A 27,230-nucleotide genomic window follows, 5' to 3' on the forward strand; every position below is an offset into this window, starting at 1 on the left:
ACCAGCCATGCCTCCTGTGTCCAGATCTCGTGAAAGCGCATTCCCTGGGTCTCACAGATGTTATGCAGCACACAGGCTGTGATGATGACGACTCGGGGGATGTTGCCCCTGCCAAACTTGAGGCGGGCAATGGGGGTGCACCAGAGACCCTTGAGGTGACTGAAGGTTCGCTCCAGCATGGTGTGGGTCCAGCCCAGGCACCAGTTGAAGTGGGCCTAGTGGAGGTCCAACTGGCCAGTGTAGGGCTGCATGAGCCAAGGGAGGACGGGTGGGTGGCATCCCTAATGAGGAGGGGCAGGACAACCATGGGGCCCAGCTACAGGTCCAGAACCCCCAGTGTGAAGCAGCTGATCTGCACCACAGCTGGCAGGATGGTTTCGAAAAATGCAGGTGTCGTGCACACTGCCCGTCCAGCCAACACTCACATTGGTGAAGGCACTGCAGTGGTCGACGATGGCCTGGAGCACAACGGAGTGGAAGTCCCTCTGCCTGTAATAGGGGTGGTTGCCGTGGGGTACGTAGGTGACGGGGATATGGGTCCCATCCAAGGCTCTGATACTATAGGGGAAGCCCAGGGCACAGAACCCTGCCACCACCTCTGGGGGGTTGTGTATGTGGAGCATGGTGTGCCTCAGCACGTCCTGGAGGGCATCGCATATCTGCAGGATGCCACCCCCTCACCCCGTGGCCTTGCCCACACCAAAGAGGTGGCCCACATAGTGGAGGTTGGTGGGCGTAGTCAGCTCCAGCATGGCTATAGCCAGCCGGGTGTCTGCAGGGAGGGTCAGCTGTATGTTGGTGTCCTGCCACTCCAGGTATGGGTGGAGCTGCTCCAGGAAGTCCCAGAACATGGCCTTTGTCATGCAGAACGGCTCCAGCTACTGCTCATCGTCCCAGGTGTGCTGGATGATGTACAGCCACCAGTGCTGGCTGGCATGGCAGGCCCAGAAGTGGCAGGGCTGAAGGCCCAGGGGGTGGGAGGGTTACCACAGCGGTGGAATCTTGGAACATGGTCAGTGGGTTTTGTGTGTGGGGAAGCTGGCAGGGCCTGGACCACTGTAAGCTTGCAGGAGTGCTAGCAGGCTAGCATTATGGCCAGCAGGAGCCTGGGGTGCTAGCTGTCACTGCCAAGGGCAGGCACTGGAGCAGCCATGGTACAGGGACACAGAGGCTGTGGCACGAGAGCTGCCGCATTATGCTCCCATGTCATGCAAGCTGCTCCTGGCTAGATAGGCAGCTGGTGAGGGAGCAGGGCTGCCTTTTAAAGATGGCCTCTGGTCGCAGCAGCTGTGGCTAGAGCTTCCAGCTCCTCCTGGTGGCAGGAGGGACCCTTTGTAGGGCCCCAGAAAGAGGGAGCAGTTTGCTGTTGGGAGCAGAAAATCTGCTCCCACACCCTGCACGTGTAGATGCCATGTAGATGCCTGCCCAGAAGCATTTAGTTGCAAGTAGTTTACTCACAGGTAAACTGGCCCCACATCAAATGCACTTGTAGACACACCCAGTGTCTGCTTGCTGTATTTCACCCTGCCTCTATTATAGCAAAAAAATCAGCTTCTCCACTTAAGTTACTCACCCCAGTTTTGGTGAACTATTTTTTGGGAAAATCTGTATATCATATGCAAGTAAATATATTATTTGAAGTCTTACACTGAATTTAAACAAACATATACAGTTGTTTTCAAACATGTGGCTAAGATGCTGAGAAATTGCTCGTAAAGCATTGATTTTACACTAGTTAAGGAGAAATACACTTGAACGAATATAAGCCCTGAAGTAAAATGACAAGAGCATAAATGATCTACAGGGTAATCATTTCAGCTCCAAGCCTGAAAATGAATATAGCATTGAAGTCAATTGCACTTTCATTTATTACATTCAAGAGATAAAGCACAAACAAACAGAATTTGAAAACCACTTATTTCACTAAAAATGCCCAAGACATTCTGGCTGATCTTTAGTCTTCTTTCAAGCTCAGCAATTTATCTCTCTCAAGAGATTAAAAACTGGCTTTGCACTACTTCCAGAAACAGATAAGAAGGATTTAAAGACACCATATCACAAAGACCATGAATATTTGCAGACAAAAGCCAGAAAAATCAAAATTGAGTTGAAAAGCTGACTGGTCTCAATATTTATTGTTATATTACGGTATTTACTCAACTCCAAGATGAGGTCCTCCCCCCCCCGTCCCCATTAGCATGGGAAAAAAGCCCCTCAACTGATAAATGCATACAAGGAAATCTCATCAAATATGCTATCATTAAATTGCTGCCAAAAACAGCATGTGCTCAGCAATGAAAAACAACTATGAAGTTGTTTAAATACTGCAAACACTGAGCATGACTGTAAAACACGTGGCCCACACTGGGCAAATATGCTGATGGGAACCTTTTTCCCCTCTACTTTTTATGACCCTTAAAAATAATAGGTGTTGGGTTTGGGTTATGGATGTTCCCTCCATAGGGAACTGGCACTGGACCTAGAATCATAAAATCATAGAAAATTAGGGTTGGAAGGGACCTCAGGAAGTCATCTAGTCCAACCTCCTGCTCAAAGCAGAACCATCCCCAACTAGATCATCCCAGCCAAGGCTTTGTCCAGCCAGGTCTTGAAAACCTCCAAGGATGGAGATTCCACCACCTCTCTGGGTAACATGTTCCACTGTTTTACTACCCTCTTGGGGCATTTGTACACATGAGGGGGGCTTAGTTCCCCTAAACTGAAATGGTGGGTTGTAATTGTGACCCACCATTTCAATTTAGGGACTTCCGTCACTGTTATGGAACGGTGATGGCCTGCCAGCAGCTCACCCTCCACCCCAGCAGGCTTTGCTGGAAAAAAAGTAAAGTGGCGTGGGGTTCAATCATTTTTTTTTTTTGTCCTCACAGAGCCTGCCCACTTCTCCCATAGCTGGGAGGTCAGCTGCTGACAGGTGCTGAGTTGTGGGGGTCCTGGCCTTCTTCCCTCTGCAGCATACACATGATGGTGGGACCAAGCGCCCCTAGTGAGAAAATTCTTCCTAATATCTAACTTAAACTTCCCTTTCTACAACTTGAGACCATTGCTCCTTGTTCCGTCATGTGCCACCACTGAGAACAGTCTAGCTCCACCCTCTTTGGAACCTCCCTTCATGTAGTTGAAGGCTGCTATTAAATCCCCTCACAGTCTCCTCTTCTCCAGACTAAGTAAGCCCATTCCCTTCAGCCTCTCCTTCTAAGTCATGTCCTCCAGCTCCCTCACCATTTTTGTTGCCCTCCACTGGATTCTCTTCAATTTGTCCAAGTGCTTTCTGTAGTGGGGGGGTCCAAAACTGAACACAGGACTTCAGATGTGGAGGTACTACAATAACAAGCTGGCACTGGGAGGGCCAACAGCCCTGAAACCCTCTCCTTGGTGACAAAAGTGCTACATTTGATCTTAGACAAAAAGCCAAGTTGCTGATGAGAACCTAGCACAGGAATAAGTTATTGCAGTCCAGCTGAATAAGATAGATGGTTGTGTCCATTAAGTGCACTCTCCCTCACTGCTGACTCTTTTTTGAGTCACAATGAGCCAGTACATTGCATATCCAGAATTCCTCTGTTGGCCCCTCTCTCAACCCAGTACATATGATTAGTGTGGCACCCCCCTCCACAACGTGAAGCAATACCAGATTGCTCTGCACCTCATCTTCACATAAATTGTCGGAGGCTCCTAGGACTTGTGACAAGAACACCTATTTCCTAATTAGCATATGGATCCTTTTGGTGTGTCCAGACGAGCATGGACGTTTATTTCCCCAGGGGCAAGCAGCAGTGGCACACCTTAAGCCATTGCTATTTGTGCCCAGAAAACACCTGAGCCATATGTGCTCAGTGCGTGGCAGGCTCCCCCATGTGGGAGCACTGGGCTGGCCCCAGCAGCCTTACCTGGGGTCCTGGGAGCCTCCTGGGGCAGCAGCTGTGGCAGGGAGCCTGGATGACAGGCAGGGGGCCAGGCAGGGGGCCAGGCTCTGGTTTTGGGCAGCATGTGCTGCCACCACTTGCACTAGCCTGCTTTCTTTTTTTTTTGACATGGGGTTTTTTGAGCCCAGGATCTCCCAGGATCAAAAAACTCCCCCATGCTGCAAGGTAGCAGCGCAGGGAATGCCTGCATGTGTGGTGCATGGTGTTGCAAATGGCTCTGCAGCACCACATACCACATGCCCACGCTCGTCTTGACACGGCCTTTCTGAGGGGGGTATCAGGAGTATATACACACGCTGAGCAGTGCTAAACTGTGGGGTCACAGTGGGGGGCAGGGCCATACTAATCATATGCTCCATGCTGAGAGAGGGGCCGGACAGAGGGATTCTGGGTATGCGATGCCATGGCTCGCCATGGATCGAAATTCTGTTGACTCTGGTGGGGCCCTGCCCAGTGAACTATGTGGTAAACCATGAGTCTTTTGGCCTTAGACTAATACAATGCATGGGAGATGTTATGATTTCAAATTTATTTTTCTTGCTGTAGCAGTAGGAGGAAAGCAAATTTAAGACAAGCCTTCAATAATTACGTTCTATAACTGAAAAATTGGTGCAATGTGGGGGAACAGCTGCTAGATCAAATTGTGTCTTATTGCCGGTGTAGGAGGAGCCTGATCCTGGGCTCCCCTGCATCGGCAGAAAGCAGGCACCCATGGTGGAAGCCTCCTTTGCCGATAGAGGAAAGGGGGCTCCCAGCCATTGGGGCCATGCACAGCTAGGATACAAAGCTCTGTCAGCTGCGGGATTCTCTGTTCCAGCTATGCATGAAACTCAGCCAGGACCAAGAGCCCAGTGTGGGCGTAGGGGTTTCATGCACCCCCTGAGCCTTGGGAGTCACAGCAGCCATGATCTCCATGGCCTTGGGAGTCGTATGCACCCATGTGGCTGGGAGCCCTGTCAGTTGATAGGGAAGACCCTGCTACACATGCAAATTAAAACTCAATAGCAAATTTGCACAATAGCTATAAAGTCAGGACACATTTTTGAGGTCTTATTTTATAGCTGGTTGGAGCTTTTTATCATGTGATAGCTATTTTGTATATGTAGCAAGTCTCTGGGTAATTGTGCAATTAACCAGTTAATTGTGCAATACCTGTAATGTATATTTGGTAATATATATCCTAGAAAAAACAAGACAGAAAAGAACTTTGAAATACTTCAGCATAATAAGGTGCTTTAAAACCTTAATTTGGTGTTAAAAGAATTGTATGATGAGCTCTGAAACCCTGGACATATGATTAGGCATAAAAGACTTTAACTAATACTAAATCAACAGTCATTGAAAAAGGAGAGGTCTCTACTTGCAAGTTTAGTCTCACTAATGCTCACCTATGTGAGAAAGGGATATATTTAATTTTTGGTGGTACATTTACTCAGTTTACATATTACTGATACAGAAAATAATACCGATTCTCCAATACAACATAAATAACAGAATTATGAGTGAGGTAATATTGTAAGAGTGACTATCAGATACTTTCAAAAGCTATACATACATATGGTAGCCAAATATTACCCATTACCTTGTGGTCCTTCATAGTAAATCAATCAACTATGCATTATATGTGCCTTAGTATTGAATTTTAAATGGCACGTTCAAGTTATTTGAGCAAAAATAAATCAAAGTATTGTGGCTAAGTGAAATGAAGTGCAAAACTGAATGTTGTGAAGTTACAAATTAAGGCTATCATGGCATATATCAGGGAGAGCTTCGTAATCATAATTTCATCTCATGTTTCAGGGAAGTTTATAAATTAATTAAAGGAAGAAAACATGATACCTGACAACAGTTGAGGACATCCATAAGGGTTTTCTGCTGATCTCTTGCGTAGGAAGCTTCAGACACAATACTTCCCTGTTTCATATATAACAAACAAACAAAAAAACCCCAAGTAAATTAAAACTTGAAATCATGTTTTTTGTGTAACAAGCAACATACAAAGAGAAAACACCAGCTTTAGGACCTTCCCCTATAAGGCAGCAATTTTTAAGTCTGTCAAACAGCCTATAAAAAAATGACTTACACATTCATAATCTGGTTCATATTCATAAATGACGCTTCCACCATCTTCATATTCTGCTTCCCTGGCTCTCATCTGGGGAAAGATATTAAGGAACATTAAAATAAAAAGCAGCAACAAATGGCAGGGCACAAAGCAGTCCAGCTAAACTGTACATCTTTCAGGAATCCAAAGTACTGACCCAACACATCAACGATGCAAGTCACTGCAGATTCAGTCAAATGCATCTGTTCTATTATTAATCAACAATTTAGACATGTACACGGGCACAACAGTTTTCCTTTAAAGGGATTGTGAATATTTAAAAAAAAAGAGACATATATATCTTTCTATATTTTATTAACAACATTACATTAAAATTAAGAAGTTAAACAAAATCCACATCACCTTTCATATATTAAAATAAAATATTTATTTACTTTTTGCATTCATTTCACCTACAAACAAATAGATGGACTAGTCCATTTCAATTTGTTGGCAGACAGTTCCTATTAAATATCACTTTCAGATTATCACATAGTAACACAATACTAACAAGGCACTATTACAGGAACATTTTCAATTTAAATTTTTTAAAACACATTTGATTTAAATCTTTCTACTGTCCATGGTAAAAAAAACCCTAAAACTAAAACTAAACATCTTTTCCTACTAGTGCCTTAAATAACCATAAGTAAATTGGTTAAATTTATATTAGTTTTTAATCAAATTAGGGTGTGAACAAGCATACATTTTAGCCTTTAAAAGGGAGACAGTGGCTAGAAGTCCACAGCACCTGTTACAATTCAGCATCTGCATTGTAGTACAAATACATTAGATTTTAGACATAAGGCTTGAAATTAGACATGATGTTTTATTTTTGCAATATGCTTCTGTATTCAACATGGCTTACTAACAGCTTCTGCATATAGGTTAAGGACAGCTTTACACATAGAGTTTCACAATCGCACCTGTTCAATGACCTAGAATTACACAAAGATAAGGGGTTACACTAAAGGACATTGAGTTTACCACAGCTTCCCCAACACGCATGCGCCTTCATCTATCCCATAATAAGTTGAGTCTAACTTAAAAGGCCCTGACATCCTGTGGAAACCTAGACGTAACGGTAAAATTGTGAAACTGCCAATAGTTATAAGACACGCTACAGCTCTTTGTTTAGGTAAGCTATAAAAGACCCTCAGACAAAGACTGGGGGTCGGCACTGCTTTGGGATACTCAACCCCTTTGTCGACCAATTGCGCAATCAATAAACTTGTAATGGACTCAGCCTGAGTGTGACTCCCTCCTTGAGGTGTTTGGGAAAGGCCTCCAGGGGCACGAAACTAGCAATTTGTGCAACAGCATGTAGCAATGTTAGCTAAATCACTCCAACTTTAACTCTTGATTCTTTGAGGGGCAAAGGTGAAATGGTTATGTCATGCTTCTATTGCTACACACTCATGCAGCTGTATGAGTTATGTCACAACAGCTCTACTGATATCCTTTGATACCGATGAAAGTATGCCTGTCTATACCCCTTGTTAAATCCAGTACAAACATATTATAAACATACGTTCTGGTCTAAGAGAATCGTATTTTGGTTTAGTTTAAAATCCTACCAATACATCTGAATGATAAATATAATCAAAATAGCTGTTTGGTAGTACCTAGAGGCCAAAGCTGCAATGTACTAAGCACTGTACAAACATATAAAACAAGGCTCCTATCAATTTAAGAGTCTATCACACAAAATAACTATTTAAACTTTTGTACCAGTTTAATAAATAGATTTATAAATCATACAACTGTTTCAAGCAAGTGCCGCTCTGCATAGCTCTTTTAGACATAGATAAATTCCACATGGTATTCATGTCCTTGTGATCCTGGAATACAGAAGGTTTCTATACAGTTCAAGCTATCAAGCTAGTTACTAACCCAGACACGGGTGTGGTGGGAGAGCTCCAACAGCTGCTTTTCCTGTAGAAATTAAGGGCTCCATGAAGTATTGTTATTTTTCTTTGGAAAAACAATGCTACCTACTGTAGTTAGGAGAAGTTACCAGGTTGTACAGTTTTAAACTGTGCGTGAAAAGTGAAAGCCAAAATATTCTTAATATTTTTAAATAAAAGTTGTTTAAATAGATGAAAACAAAGAGCTAAGGTCTGATTTCTGTTGTGGAAAGCCCATTTCAATTAAAGCAGTAGATGCAGGATTACATGTAGAGCTGTGGAAGTAATCACAAAGTAAAAGTAATACTGTATTCTTGTCCTTTGAAAACTGCCTGTAGATAAAAATCAACAGTGCCACCGTCTGGACAAAATTCTTTAAAAGAAAAGCCACTAACCTCTCAGTGAAGAATGCTAAAAATGCACAGAGAAAGCAGCTTTCTTGCCCAGCAATAAACAATGAATTTTGTGTTTAGTGTTTTTCATATTAGTCAAATTTATCTTGCTACTCAGATAAAAAATTATGTAGTTTGCAAGACTGGCAAAATTCAAAAGTAACTCAACACCCTGTTTTGATACTGGAAGATTACCTCAATTGTTAATATTTTAAAGCATATATAACAATTATATATAGTAGGCTTTATCTATACAATGAAGCTGCTGTAAAATAAATAAGGGAGTGAAGTTTAAATACAATAGTTATTTCACACAAATAACTATGTGATTGTTTTTAGGGCTTATGTATCTGGAGAGACAGGAAAATCAAATTGGAAATGAGTAAATGAGCATTTAAACAAGATTATATAAATTCTATTTAACTCTGCTAATTTCAGTCAACTTTCCTGAGTGTTCCCACATAGGCAAGCCCTTATTTCATGTTAAAGTCAAAGGGGACCAACCCAAACTGCACACAGGCACTTAGTACAGTGTAAGTGCAGAAAAACTAATTTTAGAACCGTTATTTTGAGTTACTTCCCTAAACAGACAAGCTATTGGTACATGAACATATAGTGCCCAGCTCAACAGGACTCCATCGTTGTTAGGTACATCTAGGGATGTACAATTTACTTGAAAGAGAAATAAGTGTTTGCTGGGACACACTTACTGTGCTATTTCCCAAGGGAGAGGGGGCAAGTCGTCGTCTTTTATTATGCACGTAAACAAAGTCTGCTTGTTCTGGGTTGTGACCATCTCTCTCCACACCTGCAGAATGGCTCATTTGTGACACCACTGGTTCACTCAGTAGTGACAAGCCTTCACCACCTGAAAAATCGGGTATAAGAAAATATGTTAACAAGCTCCTTTCACTGAATTAGACCTTTACAAGGAAAACATACACAGTCTTTTATGTTTAAACATCACAGCCATGTAAGATTTTTTGTTCATAGATTACCTGACATCAATTATTTACCCTCTACTATTTGTACTGAATTAAATATTATTTAAAACGTTCTTCCTTCTAAAACTTCCACAAAACCCAGTTCATTTACCTTGTTTACCACTGTTGCATTTCACTTTGACATTATTTCAAACTTTTAAAGAGAAAAAATTGGAAATCAGAATTTAAGTTTTTTCACCGTGTGCTATAATCTCACATTATCTTTTTTTACTTTATTTTCATTTTTCCCTTTTCTAATTGTTTTAGTTGTGGGGGGGGGGGGGGGGGGGGGGGTGAGTGTGTTTGTTTCTATTGGGCTGTGCAAAGACAGACATGGCCCTAAGACTTGTTACACTGTAAAGTTCAGCCAGTAGAAATAGGTTGGTTAGGGGCATCAAAAGATTATCTTTGGCTGACCAAATTCTACTGCCAGAAACCTTAGTGCGGAAGCATTTCTGCTGGTAGAATGCAGCTTCTGTCAGAGGGGTGTTGTCACTCAGAGGAGCTGGTATATCTGATGGCTGAAAAAACAATTCTAGAAGATCTAAAGTCACATCAGAAGGCCTGGCTGCAGTAGCACAGCCACATTACAGTGTGAAAGCACTCCTGTAATGTAAACTAAGACCTGGTCCTTGCCTCCAGGACTCAACACTTCAAATGCAAGTCCTGTTTGTAGATAAATACATAACAACAAAAACATTCAACTGCATACATCAGTACTGTATTGGCAAACTTCCAATTTGAACAGAAATTTGCTAGATACATAAAAAGGTGACAATAAACATTTCTTTAGGTACATTAGAAGCCAAAGATCTACCAGGGAGACAATTGGGCCCTTGGATGATCATGGTATTCAAGGTGTGCTAAAGGATAACAGGGCCATTGCTGAGCAACTACATGCATTCTTTGCATCTGTCTTCATGGTGGAAGTCATTAGGCAAATTCCCTCACCAGATCTCTTCCTCTGTAGAGACAAGTCAGTGGAGCTGACCCAAACTGAGGTTTCAATAGATGAGGTTGTGAAATAAATTGATAAACTAAACAACAGAAAATCACCAGGACCTGATTGCTTTCAGCCTAAGGCGCTGAAGGAGCTCAGATCAGAAATCATCAAATTCCGAACTGTAGTAGGCAACCTACCACTAACAGCTTTGGTTCCAGAGGACCAATGTAACTCCCATATTTATAAAAGGCTCTAGAGCAAACCAAGAAAACTGCAGACCAGTGAGTCTAACTTTTGTGCCTGGAAAACTGGTAGAAACAATAATAATAAAAAAGGATTGTTCAGCACCCCTGGGGAAGACCAGGACCAATGGATACAAACTACCTGGAAGGCCACTTCAGGCTCAATATCAGAAAAAACTCCTTCACAGTCAGGGTGTCCAGCCTGTGGAATAAACTCCCTCCAGAGGTGGTTCACGCACCTACCCTGGAGGTTTTCAAGAGGAGACTGGACAGTCACCTCACTGGGGTCACCTAATCCCAGTTGTCTTCCTGCCTAGAGCGGGGGGGCTGGACCCGATGATATGCAAGGTCCCTTCCAGCCCCTAACAATCTATGAATCTATCAATCTATGAAACATATGGATGAACATGACGTAGTGGGGAGGAATTAACATGGTTTTGTCAAAGGGAAATCATGCCTCAGCAACCTACTAGAGTTCTTTGAGTGTGCCAATAAGCAAGTGTATCGTAGTATATCTGGATTTCCAAAAAAACCTTTGACAAGGTCCTTGTATCAGAGGCTCTGAATAAAGTCAGACAGTCATGAGATTACAAGGAAGGTCCTTTTGTAGATTAGAAATTGGCCTAAAGGTAGAAAACAATGAGTATAAATGGTCAGTTTTCTGGATGGAAAGAAGTGAACAGTGGGGTCCCTCCAGAGATCTCTATTAGAACCAGTGCTGTTTAACATATTCATAAATAATCTTGAAAAGGGGGGTGAGTAGCATGGTAGTCAAATTTGCAGATGACACCCAATTATTTAAATGGTAAAGACCAAGGCAGACTGTGAGGAACTATGGAAAGAAATGGCACTATTGAGCAAATGGGCAACTGAATGGCAGATGAAATTCATAGTTTCATAGTTGTTAGGGGTTGGAAAGGAACTTACAAATCACTGGGCCCTGCACTTGGGCAGGAAAGACGGCTGGGATCAGATGACCCCATCAAAATGGGCATCAAGATGTTTTTTGAAGATCACCAGGGTGGGTGACTGTACAACCACTGGGAGGAGTCTGTTCCAAACCCTCGGCACTCAGCTTGTAAAGAAGCTTTTCCTTATGTCTAGCCTGAAGTGATCTTCAATCAGTTTATGCCCATTATTTCTTATCCTCCCCTGGGGAGCCTTGGTGAATAGATGCTCCCCCAAGCCCTGGTGTATGTCCCTGATACACAACTTGGTGGCAGCCTGTAAGTATGACAGGGCAGTGCTGATCCTTGCTGCGCGACCTGGCTCTGCAGGGAACAGAGAGCCACACCGGGGTCTCCACCCCACCACTGCCTGCCCCATGCAGCCCCACATTACCGGGGCAGCATGGGGTGGGCAGCAGTGGCAAGGGGACCAGCAGGCTTGCTCGCTGCTCTGCGCTGCTTCCCTGGCCAGCAACCCGGCATGACAGGAATCAGAGATCCATGGGCTTGGGGGCGCATCTATTCACCAAGGCTCCCCAGGGGGTCTCCTCACCTGCATGGAGGGCAGCAGCCCTGCCCCAGATGAGCTGGCCCCATCCCCAACCTGCTCCCCACTGAGGCTCCCCACTGCTCCCTGGTTGGGTAGGTCTGTACAAAGCTTCCCTTGCAGCCTGTTCAAAACAGATTTGGAAGAAATTAACGAATCTCCTAAACAGATTTGGCCGAAACGAAACAAGACAGTGATCCGAAACACCAAAACGAATCACTGTCCTCCGAAATGGCCGAATCCAAAACTGAATCAAAACATAGCTATTTCACACAGCCCAAATTAACAGTGGTATAGAGGGGCTTGCATATGAGGAGAAACTTAAAAGGCTAGGCCTATTCAGTATATAAAACAGTCATTTGAGGGGGGAGATGATAAAAAGGGTTTACAGAATACTAAATGGTGAAGAGAAAGTAAATAGGGATGTATTATTTACTGTTTCTCACAATACAAGAACTAGGGGTCATAAAATCAAACTAGTAGGTTGTAAGTTTAAAGCTAACAAAAATAAGTGCATTTTCAAACAGCGTGCAATTGAAGCGTGGAACTCATTGTTACAATATGATGTGGAAGCTGACAACAGAGCTAGATTCAGAAAAAGGGACTGGACAAATTCTTGGAGGAAAACTGCATCAGTAGCTAATGAGCATGGAAGTTAAGGGTACAGCACCTAAACCAGATCTTCCTAGATTCTAAATGCTGAAGACTGCAAGTGGGAGAGGAACAGTGGAAAAAACCCTGGCCATACCCTATTCATTTTCTCTTGCAGCATCCACTCTCTGCCACTGCATGACATAGGATACTGGCCAAGATGGATTTAAAATCTGACCCAGTAAAGGGTACTTCTTGTGAGACTGGATGTAATATTTTATTCTACAGAAACTCTCCAACTAAGCTGCATTTTTTCCTAGAAAGAAAATCCTCTTGATCATACTACTGTAAACTTAGGTTCTTCCCACTAGTCTACATATTGTTTCATCTCTTGTACGTAGACTGGAATATGTTTGGGACAGATTTTCTCCATGTTGTGTTTGTATAGTGCCTAGGCCCTGACCTTACTGGGATCCTTAAGTGCTATTGCTTTAATAATAATAATGATACTTGCAGCAAGACTGGGGGGTGAGGTGTCAAAGTCGCTTTTGCCCATTTCCACAAAGCTTGGAAAACTACTCTGTATTGTCCAGAAACAAATTTAAACTTACATGGATGGACTTTAACAGAAGCATTAAAAACAAATGAACAAACAAAAAAACCCAAACAAACCCAGACTCTTCTCTCTTATACACAGAGGCTACAGCACTGAATCTCAACTCACACACAGGGAGAAAGCACATCACCTCTTTATTCTGCCACTACTTCCACTATTACAACTTAAGATCTAAGTCCTAAATCAGTTCTATTATGATGGGCATGCACTTATATCTTTAACTATGCTGTCAAAAATGTTAACACAATAGCATGACAATTACATACAAGTGCTATCCTAAGACTGCAAAGCCAAGAGCTCAAAAAGCCATATGCTAGAGCTAAGACTGCCCAAGGAAAGCATTTTTCTGGAAACTTCAGAGCAAGCTCTACTGAACATGTACAAATGGCAATTCCATTCAAAACTCTATTAAATCTTAAACGGTTTTCATGGAAATAATGAAAGGTACATCTGTGCTTCTCAGACTTTTTCCCTGCCAAATTTCAAGTTCCTGCCTCAAACCATAAAAGTACAGGAGGTTTTTCAAGAAGAAAGTTTTAAAAGAAACAGGTGAAAGGAAAATAACATTAGGAGAACTACTTATCTTTCTCAAATGTAAGTATTATTAAATACTGGCATTACTGTAGAGCCTGTGAGTTGTAGTCATAGAGCTGGTTCCCATTATGTTAGGCATTGTAGAAACACAGAACAAAAAAATGGTCCAGGCTCCAAAACAATCTAGGTGTAAGACAAGTGATCAGAGATGGAGGCAAACCAACATTGGGGGAAGTACAGATAAATAAATTGTCTTCCTGGGCAAGACAGGCAACGATATCAGTAGAGCAGGTGAACCATTGTGAAATTTTCTGCACACATCAAGGCAGAGGAGAATTTTAAGGAGCTTTGTGAATGTTTATGGGGAGCTGCTCCACATGATGGCACGAGAGAAAACACAGAAGTTATTTGTTTGAAAAATCTAACAAATGGACAAGGGAGGCTGACATCATACTCCAACTGAAGGAGAGTCTTAACACCAAAGTAATAACTGAGAGATGACACACAGGGTGGAGACAGATGATGAAGGACACCAAAAGTAAAAATGTGTAACTTACATTAAAGATACTGAGATCGGGAGGAGCAGAGATCAAAGCTGCTCCCGGCACATGTTCATTTAAAGGTGCCATGGGATCTGAGCCTCAGTCCCAACAAATGTACCTTCTGCCACGCCACACATGCATGGCAGGAAGTGCAGTTCTGGAATTAGGGCTCAAATCTAAATTATCCCCTTTGCACTTGCCAGTGCAGGGGGATCCAGCATCATGATCCCAGGCTCACCTTACACTTGAAAGTTGAAAGCTAACATGAGATCCCAGTGCATTCCTGGGGCTGAGACCAAAAATCAGCTGATTTCAGCCTTGGCCCTGGGACAATCCCAGGCATGCCATATGTTCAGTTTAAGGCACCGTGCAAATAAGCCATTAAAATGTTCTACACACATGGAACATTTTTATGGCTGGTTTGCCATTCATTATACCTCAAATTGTGTGCACTTGTAGCACCTTTGCTATTTACGCCACAATTAACAAGTTAACAGCATGTAATATGTGCAGGAGCCCAAAGGAAAAAAACGTGGTCAAAGTGCTGTGCTAGGAAAATTATCTAATGGTGCTCTGAACAGACATAGGTGGGCCAAATTTTATTTGCCAAGAAAAGAGAAGAGAAGAGAAGAGAGTTGCAGGAATTGAGATTTGAAATGATGACAGCTGGACTTAAATTTCAGCAGTGTGGACACGGAGGAATGTTGCTTTAGAAATGTTATGCTGAAAAACTCTCTGAGACATGAAGACCTAAAAAGAGGTCCAAATCAAAAAGGATGCCCAAGATATAGGCACAAATGACAGCTAAAATGGTGATGCTGTACCCAGTGATGTTGAGGAAGCTTTTAGGGGGGAAAATGAATCGTTTTGTTTTACTCCTGTTGTACTTAATCTGATAGCTAGACATCCAGAGGAACAGGCTAAGATTTTATTTTGGACAAACAGAGACAGGTCTGGAGTGGCCAGATACTGTTGAGTCATCCATGTAAGCACAGCGGTTGTATTTGCATATGCAGATGAATTTTCTTATCTAAGTGTAATATAGGCCTCGTTGGAGCATTGATCAACATATGCTGCTTACACAAAGGTTTGCTAAAGCATCGATCAGAGTAGGCCTTACCAGGAACTCTGACCGATTCATGAACTTTTCACATAAACAAAACATGGCACGTGAGCCGGATGTGCATTTTTACCAGGAGATGGGAGGGAGAGATGATGGTACAATGTAGGATAGAGCAGTACCAGGGTGATAAGCCTGGAACAGGAACACCCAGGTTGGAATGCGAAATAAGCCCACAGTAAAGGATGGTTTGAAACATTCAAGATACAAATGGAATGCAACATGTACTTTGGTATGATCATTGTATAACAGGAGGATTGGGGGGCAGGGGAATTTTGTAATGGCCTGGGGAAGTGGGTGTAGCATTGTACCAACTACCATGCCATAGGTACAAATGCTTTAATTCCTGGTCTAATGTATTTGTTAGGCCAAAACATGTCAGGGCTCGGCTCACAGACAACAACTCTGGCCAAAACTTTGCTACCAAACTAAGCCTGTGGTCATTCTTTAAGACAAGTTTGGTTTTGGAATCTCCTGGCTCCAACTTGTCAACACCATAGTTCTTGAAACTTCAACACTGGGAACACATCAATAACATCCAACAAGAACAGCAGCAACATCACTGATAATCCCAAATGACAAGTAGTAGTAGTTCATATAGATTGAGCCCCATAGAAACTCCATCTTGAAAATGGCTCAGCCACATATGCTGAAAATGTATGTATAATACAACAGCTTATGGCAGAGAATAAGCATAAATATTTTCAGGCCAAATGGTTACCTTCTATATAGTTATGATGAGGAAAAACAAGTACTTATAGAAGGAAATGCTAACCAATGGTAATAGCTGCCAAATCTTACTTTAACAAAACTCTTTAAAAAAGAAAAAAAATCTTACTCCACTGTCATTTAAAAATAAGAAGGCTATTTATGCACCACTTTGTTGGACTCACAAAATGTTCACTATACTTCTTCAGTTGGTTCTGAAATAACAGTTAAATTCGGAAATTTGGGCTGCCATGTCTATAATACAGGTTATACCGGAACGTATGTTTGTAGTTTGTTCTGCTTTATTTAAAAAAACAAACAAACATGCACACAATACACACATAACTAGGGTGAAGTTGTCACAAACCCTACCATATTTTGCAGTGTTTGTGGGATGTCATGCAGGTTTTCTTGTGTTTGTTTTACTGAAGTAGCATGCATGGTTTCATTGAAAAGCTAATATTATGGTTACAGGGGTTTAGGTTGTAGCCGTGTTGGTCTTCCCATCCAGGAAGAGCACACACCAACTGCTGCAGCTTCCTTAGCCTGACGAAAGGTTTTTGAACCCAAAAGCTTGCTCAATAACTATTCTCCAACCATTTGGGTTGGTCTAATAAAAGATATCAAATTCACCCAAGGAACCTTGTCTGCCAATATTATGGTTATGCATTTTTGATGCGTTTAATACTATATGGATTATGTTATGCTGTCTGTATATATCTTTATGATTTTAGATATGGCTTAGTCAAAGCCACGGAGGGATGCATACTTAAGGAAAAGGTAGTAGGTAAAACAGCTAAACATCTCTTGCCATTGTGTTACTAGGACAAGAACAACTGCCATTCTCAAACAGAGGCAGAAGGGCTATTGTTGGGAGGAGCATCCAAAGTACTGTCTGCTTGTAATGGAAGAATCAACTCCTCAGTAACAAAGGCATCTCAGAGAAATGGGCCATTATCTAGAAAACTCCAAGATGTATGAGCACTGTTTGGATACACTGCTGATTCTGGGGGCTGGCTTGAAGGTATTTAAGAGTTATCTAGTAGATAGTCCAGGGATTTTGGATTATCTCAGGTTTGGGAAGAGTCCAGATCCCCAGTAGTCAAGCTGGCAGGATCAGCAGGAGGGCTGATCTCTGAAAATAGTAATGACTCTGAGAGGGGCAAAATTGTAGCCAGATTAGAGTGGTCTACCACTTTAAGTGACAACAGGTGATAACTTAGTAAGCGGCACAGTAGCACCAGCAGCATCTCAGGCAGCCAAACCGTCCCAGTCAATATGAGAGCAGTCCTTTCCTTTCTTCCCCCTCCCTCTCCTTACTTTCTGTTTCCCTAAAGGCAAACCCAGCTTCAGCTTCAAAACATTTAGAAACTTTTGAAACATTTCAACTGCCCTCATTTCGTTTCGTGGCAGCCCTTCGTTTTGTTTCGATTTTGCTGTTTTGAGCTCGAAATGAGTCAAAACAGCGTTGAAACAAAACAGCTGGTGAAATTTTGCACGGCCCTACTGTGGGGTCCAATATACAGGCAGTGAAGCTGAAGCTTGTAGGGATAAAGAGTTGCCCCAGGGTAAACCTTGGCCTGTTCCTTGGGACAAACAGCAGAGCAACAGGGAGAAACTTGGGGCTCTGGAGGCACCCCATTGACAGGTTTGTGACAGAGATATGAAACAGAATAAAAAAAACTCAATATAGAAATTGTACAAAAACAAAAGTAAACTTTACTATCAAGCAAAGAATAAGTTGTTCAAATTTCATGAGTGTTATAAAACCTAGTAACTGGCTCGGATCTGAAGAACAATCCAACAAGAATTGCTATAGATATTAATGTTTAGGAATGTTTAGCACACTCTTTTTCTTTGTCCATTTCCCAAGTAAAGCAGGTATTTTGCTTTTTAAAATATTTTGATGGACACACCCAACAAAGGTAACCACTTATACACACCACCCACAATCATTATAAGCATATTATATCTAAGAGTAAGCAAGCAAAATCTTTGAAAGACTACAACTCAGTTCTTCCCCGGTCCAGAGTTCACAACAGGCAAAGCTACATATACCTGACAGTTCACCAGCTTAAAGGAATCATATACTAAAATTTTCCTTATCCCCTCATTGTTCCCAATAAATTATCCCAACCATTTTAGTTAAGGCGCTCTCTACTCAGTAGCCAATTTTTTTCTGGGATCATTTATGACAAATCAGTCAAACTATAAATTACCACCATGTAGAGATCTTAAAAAAAACAGGACACACAGAGCTCAGAAAAAGAAATGGGGCATATAACAGGGCTAAAGATACAGTAATCATTAACCACATGCTGTTAGAAGAAGACTGTGGACATTAACTTTCAGGGCAGAAGAAATTAATTTTAATTACCATATGCAAGCTGAGTCATGTAGCGATCATCACTGTTAACTTGAGAATTTTGGTTCACAGACAAGCAGTTTTGCGTGGACAATTCATTTTCTGCCTCTTCCATTTCAGAATTTTCAATTATCACAGCTTCAACATCATCCTCAACGCTCACAGAAACATAATCTAAAAGCATGTACAGGAAGAGAAAGAAATAAAACAGGATAAAATTTTGCATACCGGTCCCAGGGAGGTAGCATATTTACAGCACCTGGCACATAAGAGTAAGGCGACAATTTAATAAAATATAAACTGAACGATATAAGTAGTTAAGTATGAAGTCAGTTTCCAAAACATGCTTTACAATTTTAAGTGATAAAGGAGGAAGCTGACCACAGCATTTTGGGTGCTATTTTCAAAACTGCTTAGCTCAACACTTTCAGTTCTATTATGATGGGCATGCACTTGCATCTTTAACTACACTGTCAAAAATGTTAACACAATAGCATGACAATTACATACAAGTGTTATCACTGCAAAGCCAGACTTGAGTAGGAACTGTTCAACCAACACAGAACACTGGAAAACCCCACCACCCTTTCTGTTCTAATATCTAATGGCACTGAAAAAAATTGAGACATGCTTCAGGCTGGGAATCGCTGGTCTATAGTGACCATGAGAGCAAGCATTTTGGCAAAAACCAGTGTATAACAGCCCAGTAACATTGGTGATTGACATTTGCAGACCACCCTACATAAGTACTGGCATAGCAATAATCCATAAGGCCTTGATGAACCATGGAGATATAGCCCTTTCTGATGATGAAGTCTGGGACCTCATGTGTGCGCCTGCAGGGTGTGGGTCTGAGTTTGGGAACCCCAAATATGTAAACATTACTGACTGCCTATGTAAGTATTGCCAACTCTTCCCATGTGGAAGGGAAGAGGAGAAACAACACCTTCTTGGTAAGAGTGTACACCCCCACAGTAAGTGCCTCAATTGTAGCTCTACCAGTAATCACAGCACTTGCAAATGCTCCACCTCCCTGATACAGCTGTGAAAATGGAACTGGTTGGCTCACAACAGCCAAGGTTATAAAATCAGATGAATCAAGGGACTTGCTTAGTTTCCCCCTCAGTCCCAAAATTCCACTGCCCAGCAGCAGAGCGATGTGTTATGGGACAGCTGACCAGAGGCCAAACACCAATTTCAAAACTGGTGTGCTGGGTGGTCACTAAGATAAGCATCAAAGTGCCTTATCTCAGGATTACAATGCAACAGTAGTTAAGATATTGCAGCAGATTTTATGTATCTATATTAGATGATCCTCAAGTTTAAAGTGCAACTATACCCTAAGACAGCAGCATGGGTACTTTCTAGAGTTTATATTAAGGAATTTTGATATGTAACAGAAAACTTCAGCTTGTTTTAAAACTTGTATAATTACAAGAAGCAAAATGCAGATATCCTGTTTTGAGTGATGGTTGATGCCAATAAAATAATTGTTCCACTGCACAGAGGTGCATAAAAGAGGGAAGACATTCACATTTCTTTTAGAGAATATTTTATTACCTATTCACATTTTGTATTAAAAGTGGTTTTAAAAGTGAATGATATAGATAAGTCACAATTAACAAGATTTACTTAAAAGACATTGAGGAAGCTTGCAGACTTCTGGAAAATAGTACTTCGTCTCTCCGAAATTCCATCAAGAATTTGAACCTTTGCTGGCAAACAGTAAAATGCAGCACTCCCTAAGTTAACAGAACTATTCAATTAGGAAGACACTTAGCAATGGCAAGTATTCCCAAATAAATGTAAATATATTTTGAAAATTCAGCATAGACTGTCACCATAATGTCACCATTTCTCCCAAGTGTTCATTTAGCTAATCACAGCAGTTTTACTTCACAGAGAAGAATTAATAATGGGGCACACTCCTTTCCTACTTTAGAGTGAATTACTATTTCTGCTGCTTTTGCAATTCTCTAAATAAAACTCAAGTGTCTTTAACCCTTCTGGCATGTCATTTGCATCATGAACCCCTACCAGTAATGAGAAATACTGACTGAAGTAAAGATCTAATTATAAGACTGGGGGCCCATGGAGTTCCTGGGCAATAGGAGAGACCTTGTATTTGGGTGACATGCCATTAGCAGCTGTATGTAGGGTGACCACCTGTCCCTAATTGGATGGGACAGTCCCAGAATGGGAACACCAAGTCCCGGTCCTGGGCTGCATGACTCCAGGACAGGATTTGGTCCAGATTCACCATGTTGTGCAGTGATCCGGGTTTTCCGTTCCTAGAAAAAAAATGAGGAAATGGTGGGTTTCCTCTCGCAGGCTGGCAGAGTTCCAGCCTGCAAGGGGCTGCTTGCGGCTGGGGGGAGTGGGATGTAGGGGGTTCCATGTGCATGTTTGTGCATGCACACATGCACATTGCCAGGGATACAGGCAGTGTGGAGAGCAGCTTCCTGCAGTTAAGTCTGTGGGGGGAGGGATGGATTGAGGCCCTCCATGGTGAGGGAGGGAGTGGGGCAGGGCTGGCGGATAGGGCTGAACCTGCTGCCCAGTCAAGGCGTGCATGAGGCCTGGGGGCTTGGGCAGGAGTGCTCAGCAGCCTGGCCTGGCCAGGGAGTGGGACAGAGCCACATGTGGCTTGTCTGCGGGTGATAGGGGGCTGGCTTCCTGCCACTGTGCGCACTCCCGTGGAGAGGGTCATGGGGGAGCATATGCTTGTGCACAGGGCAGGAGCGGATGTGTGCTGCCCACTGTGGGCATGGGGCTCCGCACCCTGCTGCCCTCTCCCTCAGTGCTGCTGCCGCCGGTAGCCCTGCACTGGCTCCGATGCCATGGCAATGCACCCCCTGCCCCCTCAGCAGCAGCAGGAGTAGAGGAGACTTGTGCCCTCCACTGCTGCTGGGTGGGAAGGGGGCATCTTGCTGTGGCAGTGTGGGGCTCCTGGGGGGAAGGCAGCAGAGTGGGGAGCCCCAAGACCGCAGTAAGCAGCCTGCATACTCCTCCACCCCCCATAGGTTGGGCTTGGCTCTGCTCTGGCTGTGTTGGTGGGGGAAGGAGGGGATGGGAAATGGGCTTGTGACCCGCCTTTCCATTTTTAAAAGGGGATCACCCTAATCATGTGTCAGAGAAAGAAGTGGCAGCAAAACACATTTTCTACCTTATATTAGGAAGAAAGTTCTGAGATCAGCACAATTGGTGTGTAAAATGTAATCTATGGATCTGAACTTCATGAACGGTAGTACTATCAACTACTACTGAATGGTTAAAAAAAACCCCAAATATACCCTATTTTTCCACATGATGCATATAAGACAAGACATGTCCCTTGTTTTTTGAAATCAGAATGTAAAAAAAGAAAAAAGAAGACTTTTCCAGTAGGAAAAACCCAAACTCGCTTTCATACCCAAGCGAGCTGACTACATGCAGCACTGCATTCGCCCTCAGCCAGCTCAGTGGCTCTACAGCAGGGGTGGGAAAAATACAGCCTGTGGGCTGGATGCAGCCTGTGAGGCCATTCTATCTGGCCTACGGGGCCCCTAAAAAATTTAGAAAATTAATATTTATCGGTCTTTGATTCCTATCAAAAACAACAGGAACCAAGAGCAGTAGGACTCAGGGGAAGCCTGGCAGGCTCCCGCAACAGTAGGGCCTGCCTGGCCCTGCCCTGCCTAGCCGGAAGCCCCAGTAGGGACTTCAGGCCTGGGACCATGAGGCTGCACCAGTGCCAGAAACTCAGGTAAGGGGGGGGAGGGAAGGGCAGGGGAGGACCCCAGGCAGGGAAGGAGCCCGGGGGAAAAAGGCCCCTCCCCTGCCCCGTGGCCGGCGCTCCTTGCTGCAGCTGCTTGCAGCCCATGCGGGACTGTCCTGAGCAAGCACAGGCAGCCCCATGTGGGCTGTGACTGGCTGCAGCAGGGTGAGCTGCCCACAGGGCAGTTGAGGGGCCGCTTTTCCCCATGCTCAGCACCAGTTTGTAACCTGCCCCCGCAGTCAACCTGGGCCCCGTGCCAGCTCTGGGCTCGCTTGTTGGGGCTGCGCCGTGGCGGCAGCAGCTACGGCCCCCCCACTTTCCATGCCAGGCAGTGTTTGCTGCTGCCTGCCTGGAGCTCGCACGCTGGGCAGCCCAAAGACGGCAGTGGCAAACACTGCCTGGCAAAGCAAGCGTGGGGTCCACAGCTGCTGCTGCCACAGTGCAGCCCCAACGGGTGAGCCCGGAGCTGGCATGGGGCCCAGGCTGGCAGCAGCGGTGGGTTACAAGCTGGTGCTGAGCACGGAGAAAAGTGGCCTTCCCCTGCCCCATGGCCAGCACCCCGCACTGCAGCCTCTTGCAGCCCACGTGGGGCTGCTTGTGCCTGCTCAGGCAAGTCCTGCGTGGACTATGAGCAGCTGCAGCAGGGAGTGCTGGCCACAGGGCAGGGCAGGGGATGCTTTTCCCCATGCTCACTACCAGCTCATTCCCTGCTGGGGAGCAGGAGGTCAGGGCTGCATGCTGCCCCCCGCCTGTACTGCAGGCCTAGGGGGCACTGGGAGCGAGCGGGTGCATGGGGCCCACGCCAGTGTCCTGGGGCCAGCGCTGGGGGGGCCCAGAGCAGGGCGGCAGGAGTACAGGGTCCTGGCCAGCAGGGGCTGTATTGAGCCAAGCCAGCTCCCCCTCTCCCTGCTGGTGCAGCCTAGCCTGGCTCCACAGACCCCTGCCAGCCTGAGCCCCGCTCTGGGCCCCACTGGTGCTGGCCCTGAAACATTGGTCCCAAGACATCGGGACATTGGTCCCAAGATGGTGACCAGGGGGGCGGGGCACCTGTCAAGGGGCAGGGATACCCATGCGGTCCTTGACAGCTTGCCAAAACTGGGAAAACGTCCCTCTGCCCAAAACAATTGCCCACCCCTGCTCTACAGACAAATGGTACAGTGCTATCTATCTGGCCACTGCTCAGCCACAAGCTACTGCAAATTAGGCAGTGGTGATGAGGATGAGTTAACATCAGACTCTGCCCCTGCTGCTTTGTGCCCCAGAGAGAAGCAGCAGCTATCTTTGGTAGTCATCAGAGCACTCTCTCTCTATGCTTCTATTCCAGAAAAGTAAAATGGGCTACCCCAAATCTGGAGAATTGATTTCTGGAGAGAAGGTGCATGTGGTATGCAAGTAGATATAATTGTACTCATTAAATATTGTAGGTGTCCACTGTGAGACACAATATCCCAACTTTGCAGAGAAAAGAAAGTTTATATAGGTGGCTTCCTTAAGTATTGTAGTCACACATTCTTATATAAAAATGTTACCCTTATTCAATCAAACTTTTTCATGATTTAAAAACTGCTCTACAAAAGAATATTTCTGGTATTTACCCGAAGAAACATCAAAAAGTTTTTCCTTCAAAATATTTTGGGCTTTTTTAATGCTAATTTACATGAGGGACACACAGCACTCTCTAATAGCAGGCCCACTACAGACAAATACTATGCAAGGTGCTCCATACAAAACAGGCAATGAATATGCAATATACGTGGTATTTCTTAAGTAGAAACTGAAAATTATGCCAGGCTTTTCCTTCCATTTATATTGATGTCAATATAAGACTAGAATGAAGCCACCAAATCAAACCAAGATCTAAATCCAGATTTCTGGAAGAAAGGAGATCGCAAATCTTAGTAACTAACTGAACACTTCCCACACACACACACGCACATGCACACACACACACACACACCCTCCCCCAGCAAATATTCAGGTTTGCTTTTCCAAAATAAAAAAAAGAATCATAATTAAGAAAAACAGTCTCAGGTGTGGGGATGTACCTTCTCCAAGAGAAAATAATTTCCCTTTTTCCTTCCCAAACACAAAAGAGTTCAGGTTTTACTGAACAGCAAATTAAATATTACAGTTAAAATTAATAAAGAGAGTACATTTTACCTTTAGTTCTTTAATGGCATATCTAGTCATTCCAATTAATAAGCAGGCTAACAACTTCCTTTCTAGAAACTCAACATTTAACTTGCTTGTATCTAAATTAGCACGTCATGTGTTATACTGTTCTGAATTTCTGGTATTACTGTATTATTTATTTAATTTTAATAAATCATGCATGTTCATTTTGGAGGTGCTTCAGCATTTTAGTTAGTAGGTTTGGAAGAGCTCTAGTGATTTTGCAAGGCACCATCAGGTAGAATCTCTCTGGGAGAGTTAAAAGCATTTAACAATGCAGTTTTGTCCACTTTGTAATAATTTATTACAGATCAAGCTGTTCAACATTATGTCTACCTACATCAATAGAATGCCTCAGAATCATTTCTTAAATTGTAATCACATCTTAAGCTAGAGCTTCTATCTGACAAGATCAAAATTACTGCTTTCAGAATTACTACTCTCCGAAGTGACAATTCAAAGCAAACTCCTTTGCCTAGTTTCTACAACATAAAATGCTTGGAGGGGTTGGAAGGTTTGTAACCACAAGAAATTACATTAAGAAAAACCTAAACTGAAAAAAGGAAGATTACTCCACTAAAAAAAAAAAAAAAAAAGCTTTGCACTTACTTAAATTCAGTGTAAACAATGATCATTTACTAAAGGAAGAGCCTACACCTAAGACTTTCTCGCCATTAGGTTCCTTCCTTTGGATCTCAGAGGGCTTCATACTTCTAATAGCTGCTTTGAAACTGGCGCACAGATCCTAATCAGCCCAAGGCTGCTTTAGAACCCTTGAAATTGATCCTAGGCCGTTTTCCCAATTGTGCAATTAGAGTAAAATTAGAAGTAGATCTTGGGCCTAGAGAGTGTCTATGCAGTTAAGTAGTTTGTGCACTCAGGGTGCCTACAAACATTCAGGGGCCTGCTCTAAAATCATGGTGCTTTACATAATGCACAGTGATTTAGAGCCCCCTCCCCAGACATTTGCGGGGTGGGGGTGTAGAGACTGCCTGGACCTGCCTTCCCTTCCCCGCCAAGCTCCAGGGTTGTCAGAAGGGGTAGAAGGGAGAGGGGAAGTAGCAACATGAAGCTGCCGGCCACTTCCAATGGCCAGAGCTGGGGCTGGGGGGGAACAAAGCACCCTTACTTCAAGGGCCTGGCCTGGCCTGGCTTCCCCCAATGTCCCAGCTGGGGGAGGAGGGGCAGTGAGGCAAGGGGGCTCCATTCTACCTCACCCTCAGCTCTAGCCATTCACAGGAGCAGTAGCTCCACGCCCCTACCCCTCCTGCTGACAGACCCACCTCTGTGCAAAAAATTAACCCTGGAGGGAACACAAATTCCCAACGGCACTCTGTTTTAGAGTGCCTTAATCTAATACCTCATTTGACCAGGGTTAATTTTTCACATGATAGGTCATTTTAAAAGCTCTCTGCAGCTATGCACATGTGTTAAGTCATGCCTGTAGGGCGTTTTCAGGGGCTTGGCTGCACAAAAAATGTAATTTGGGTAAGCACTCTTAATCGACATGCAGAAAACCAGTATTTGTTACAATGTAAAACAGTCAAAGAGTCAGGACCATCATCCAGTTAGGAAGTTAAATTATATGCATAAATGGTATGTGCAGGAAATGCAAGACTTTAATTCAGACTTTGCCTAATTTTAAGTTGCCTATGAAATTGTAATTCAGCTGCCTTGTGTATATGGATTGTGAGAGTCTTTAATTACATTATCATCCTTTTTTCCTCACAACAGTCCCTGCCTGTGCAGAAGATGCACAAGATAGAACTGCCCAGGGAATATTTCTGGGGTTGTAATAGATGAAAGCATGGTCAGTTGAACACTCCACCTTTGATGCAGAAGTGAAAAGGTGTGTAGAGCTACATTATGGAATTGCAGAAAGGTAAGGTGGTTTTATAATTGAGGCAGTTGAATGACACCAGGTATTGAATTCTATACCTGTCCCTGTCACAGAAGTCCTGTGTGTGATAGGCCAAGTCACCAATGCATTTTTTTTCAGAGAGCCATTATGCATTTATTATTTTCATAGATTTCATAGATTTTAGGGTCGGAAGGGACCTTTTAGATCAGAGTCTGACCCCCTGCCCTGGATCAAGTCCGACCCCCTGCCCTGGGCAGGGGAGAGTGCTGGGGTCAGATGACCCCAGCCAGGTGCTTGTCCAATCTCCTCTTAAATACCTCCAAAGGGGACAGCACCACCTCCCTTGGAAGCATATTCCATATTTTGGCAACCCTCACTGTAAGGAATTTTTTTCCTGATGTCCAATCTAAATTTGCACTCCTTTAGTTTGTGGCCATTGTTTCTAGTTGCCCCGATGGGTGCCCTGGTAAGTATCATATCCCCTATTTCCTGCTGTCCCCCCCCGATGAGTTTGGAGACAGGCACAAGATCACCTCTCAGACTTCTTTTGTGGAGGCTGAAGAGATTCAGGTCCCTTAATTGGTCCTCGTAGGGTTTTTCCTGTAGGCCTTTAACCAGAGAGGTGGTCTGAACCCTTTCCAGGTTACCTACATCCCTCCTGAAGTGCGGTGCCCAAAACTGGACACAGTACTCCAGCTGTGGCCTGACCAAAGCCACATAGAGGGGAAGTATCACCTCCTTAGACTTGTTTGTGATGCACCTACTTATGCAAGGAAGAGTGCGGTTAGCTTTACTTATTACTTCGTCACATTGGTGACTCATGTTAATTTTGGAGTTGACTACGGCTCCAAGATCCCTTTCTGCAGTTGTGCTACTTTTCTAAGCATTCATCTTGATACACCAAAGCTCCGATGTGAAGAAGTCCTGAGCACTATGATTCACAACTAAGTCAGCA

The 27,230-nt window shown here is 43.6% G+C and overlaps 1 protein-coding gene across 1 annotated transcript in view; it reads right to left on the minus strand.

Moving 5' to 3' along the window:
• Nucleotides 1-27,230, minus strand: part of BEND2 (BEN domain containing 2) — a 59,925-nt gene that overhangs the window by 26,449 nt on the left and 6,246 nt on the right. Inside the window, exons 2-5 of the mRNA XM_025201120.1 lie at nucleotides 18,498-18,659; nucleotides 9,058-9,215; nucleotides 6,028-6,099; nucleotides 5,784-5,858 (exon numbers count right to left, since the gene is read on the minus strand). Coding sequence (XP_025056905.1) covers nucleotides 5,784-5,858; nucleotides 6,028-6,099; nucleotides 9,058-9,215; nucleotides 18,498-18,659 — 467 coding nt within the window. The remainder of the gene's footprint in view (nucleotides 1-5,783; nucleotides 5,859-6,027; nucleotides 6,100-9,057; nucleotides 9,216-18,497; nucleotides 18,660-27,230) is intronic.

The sequence above is a fragment of the Alligator sinensis genome, unplaced genomic scaffold (assembly GCF_000455745.1).
Source record: "Alligator sinensis unplaced genomic scaffold, ASM45574v1 scaffold583_1, whole genome shotgun sequence".
Taxonomy (NCBI): Eukaryota; Metazoa; Chordata; order Crocodylia; family Alligatoridae; genus Alligator; species Alligator sinensis.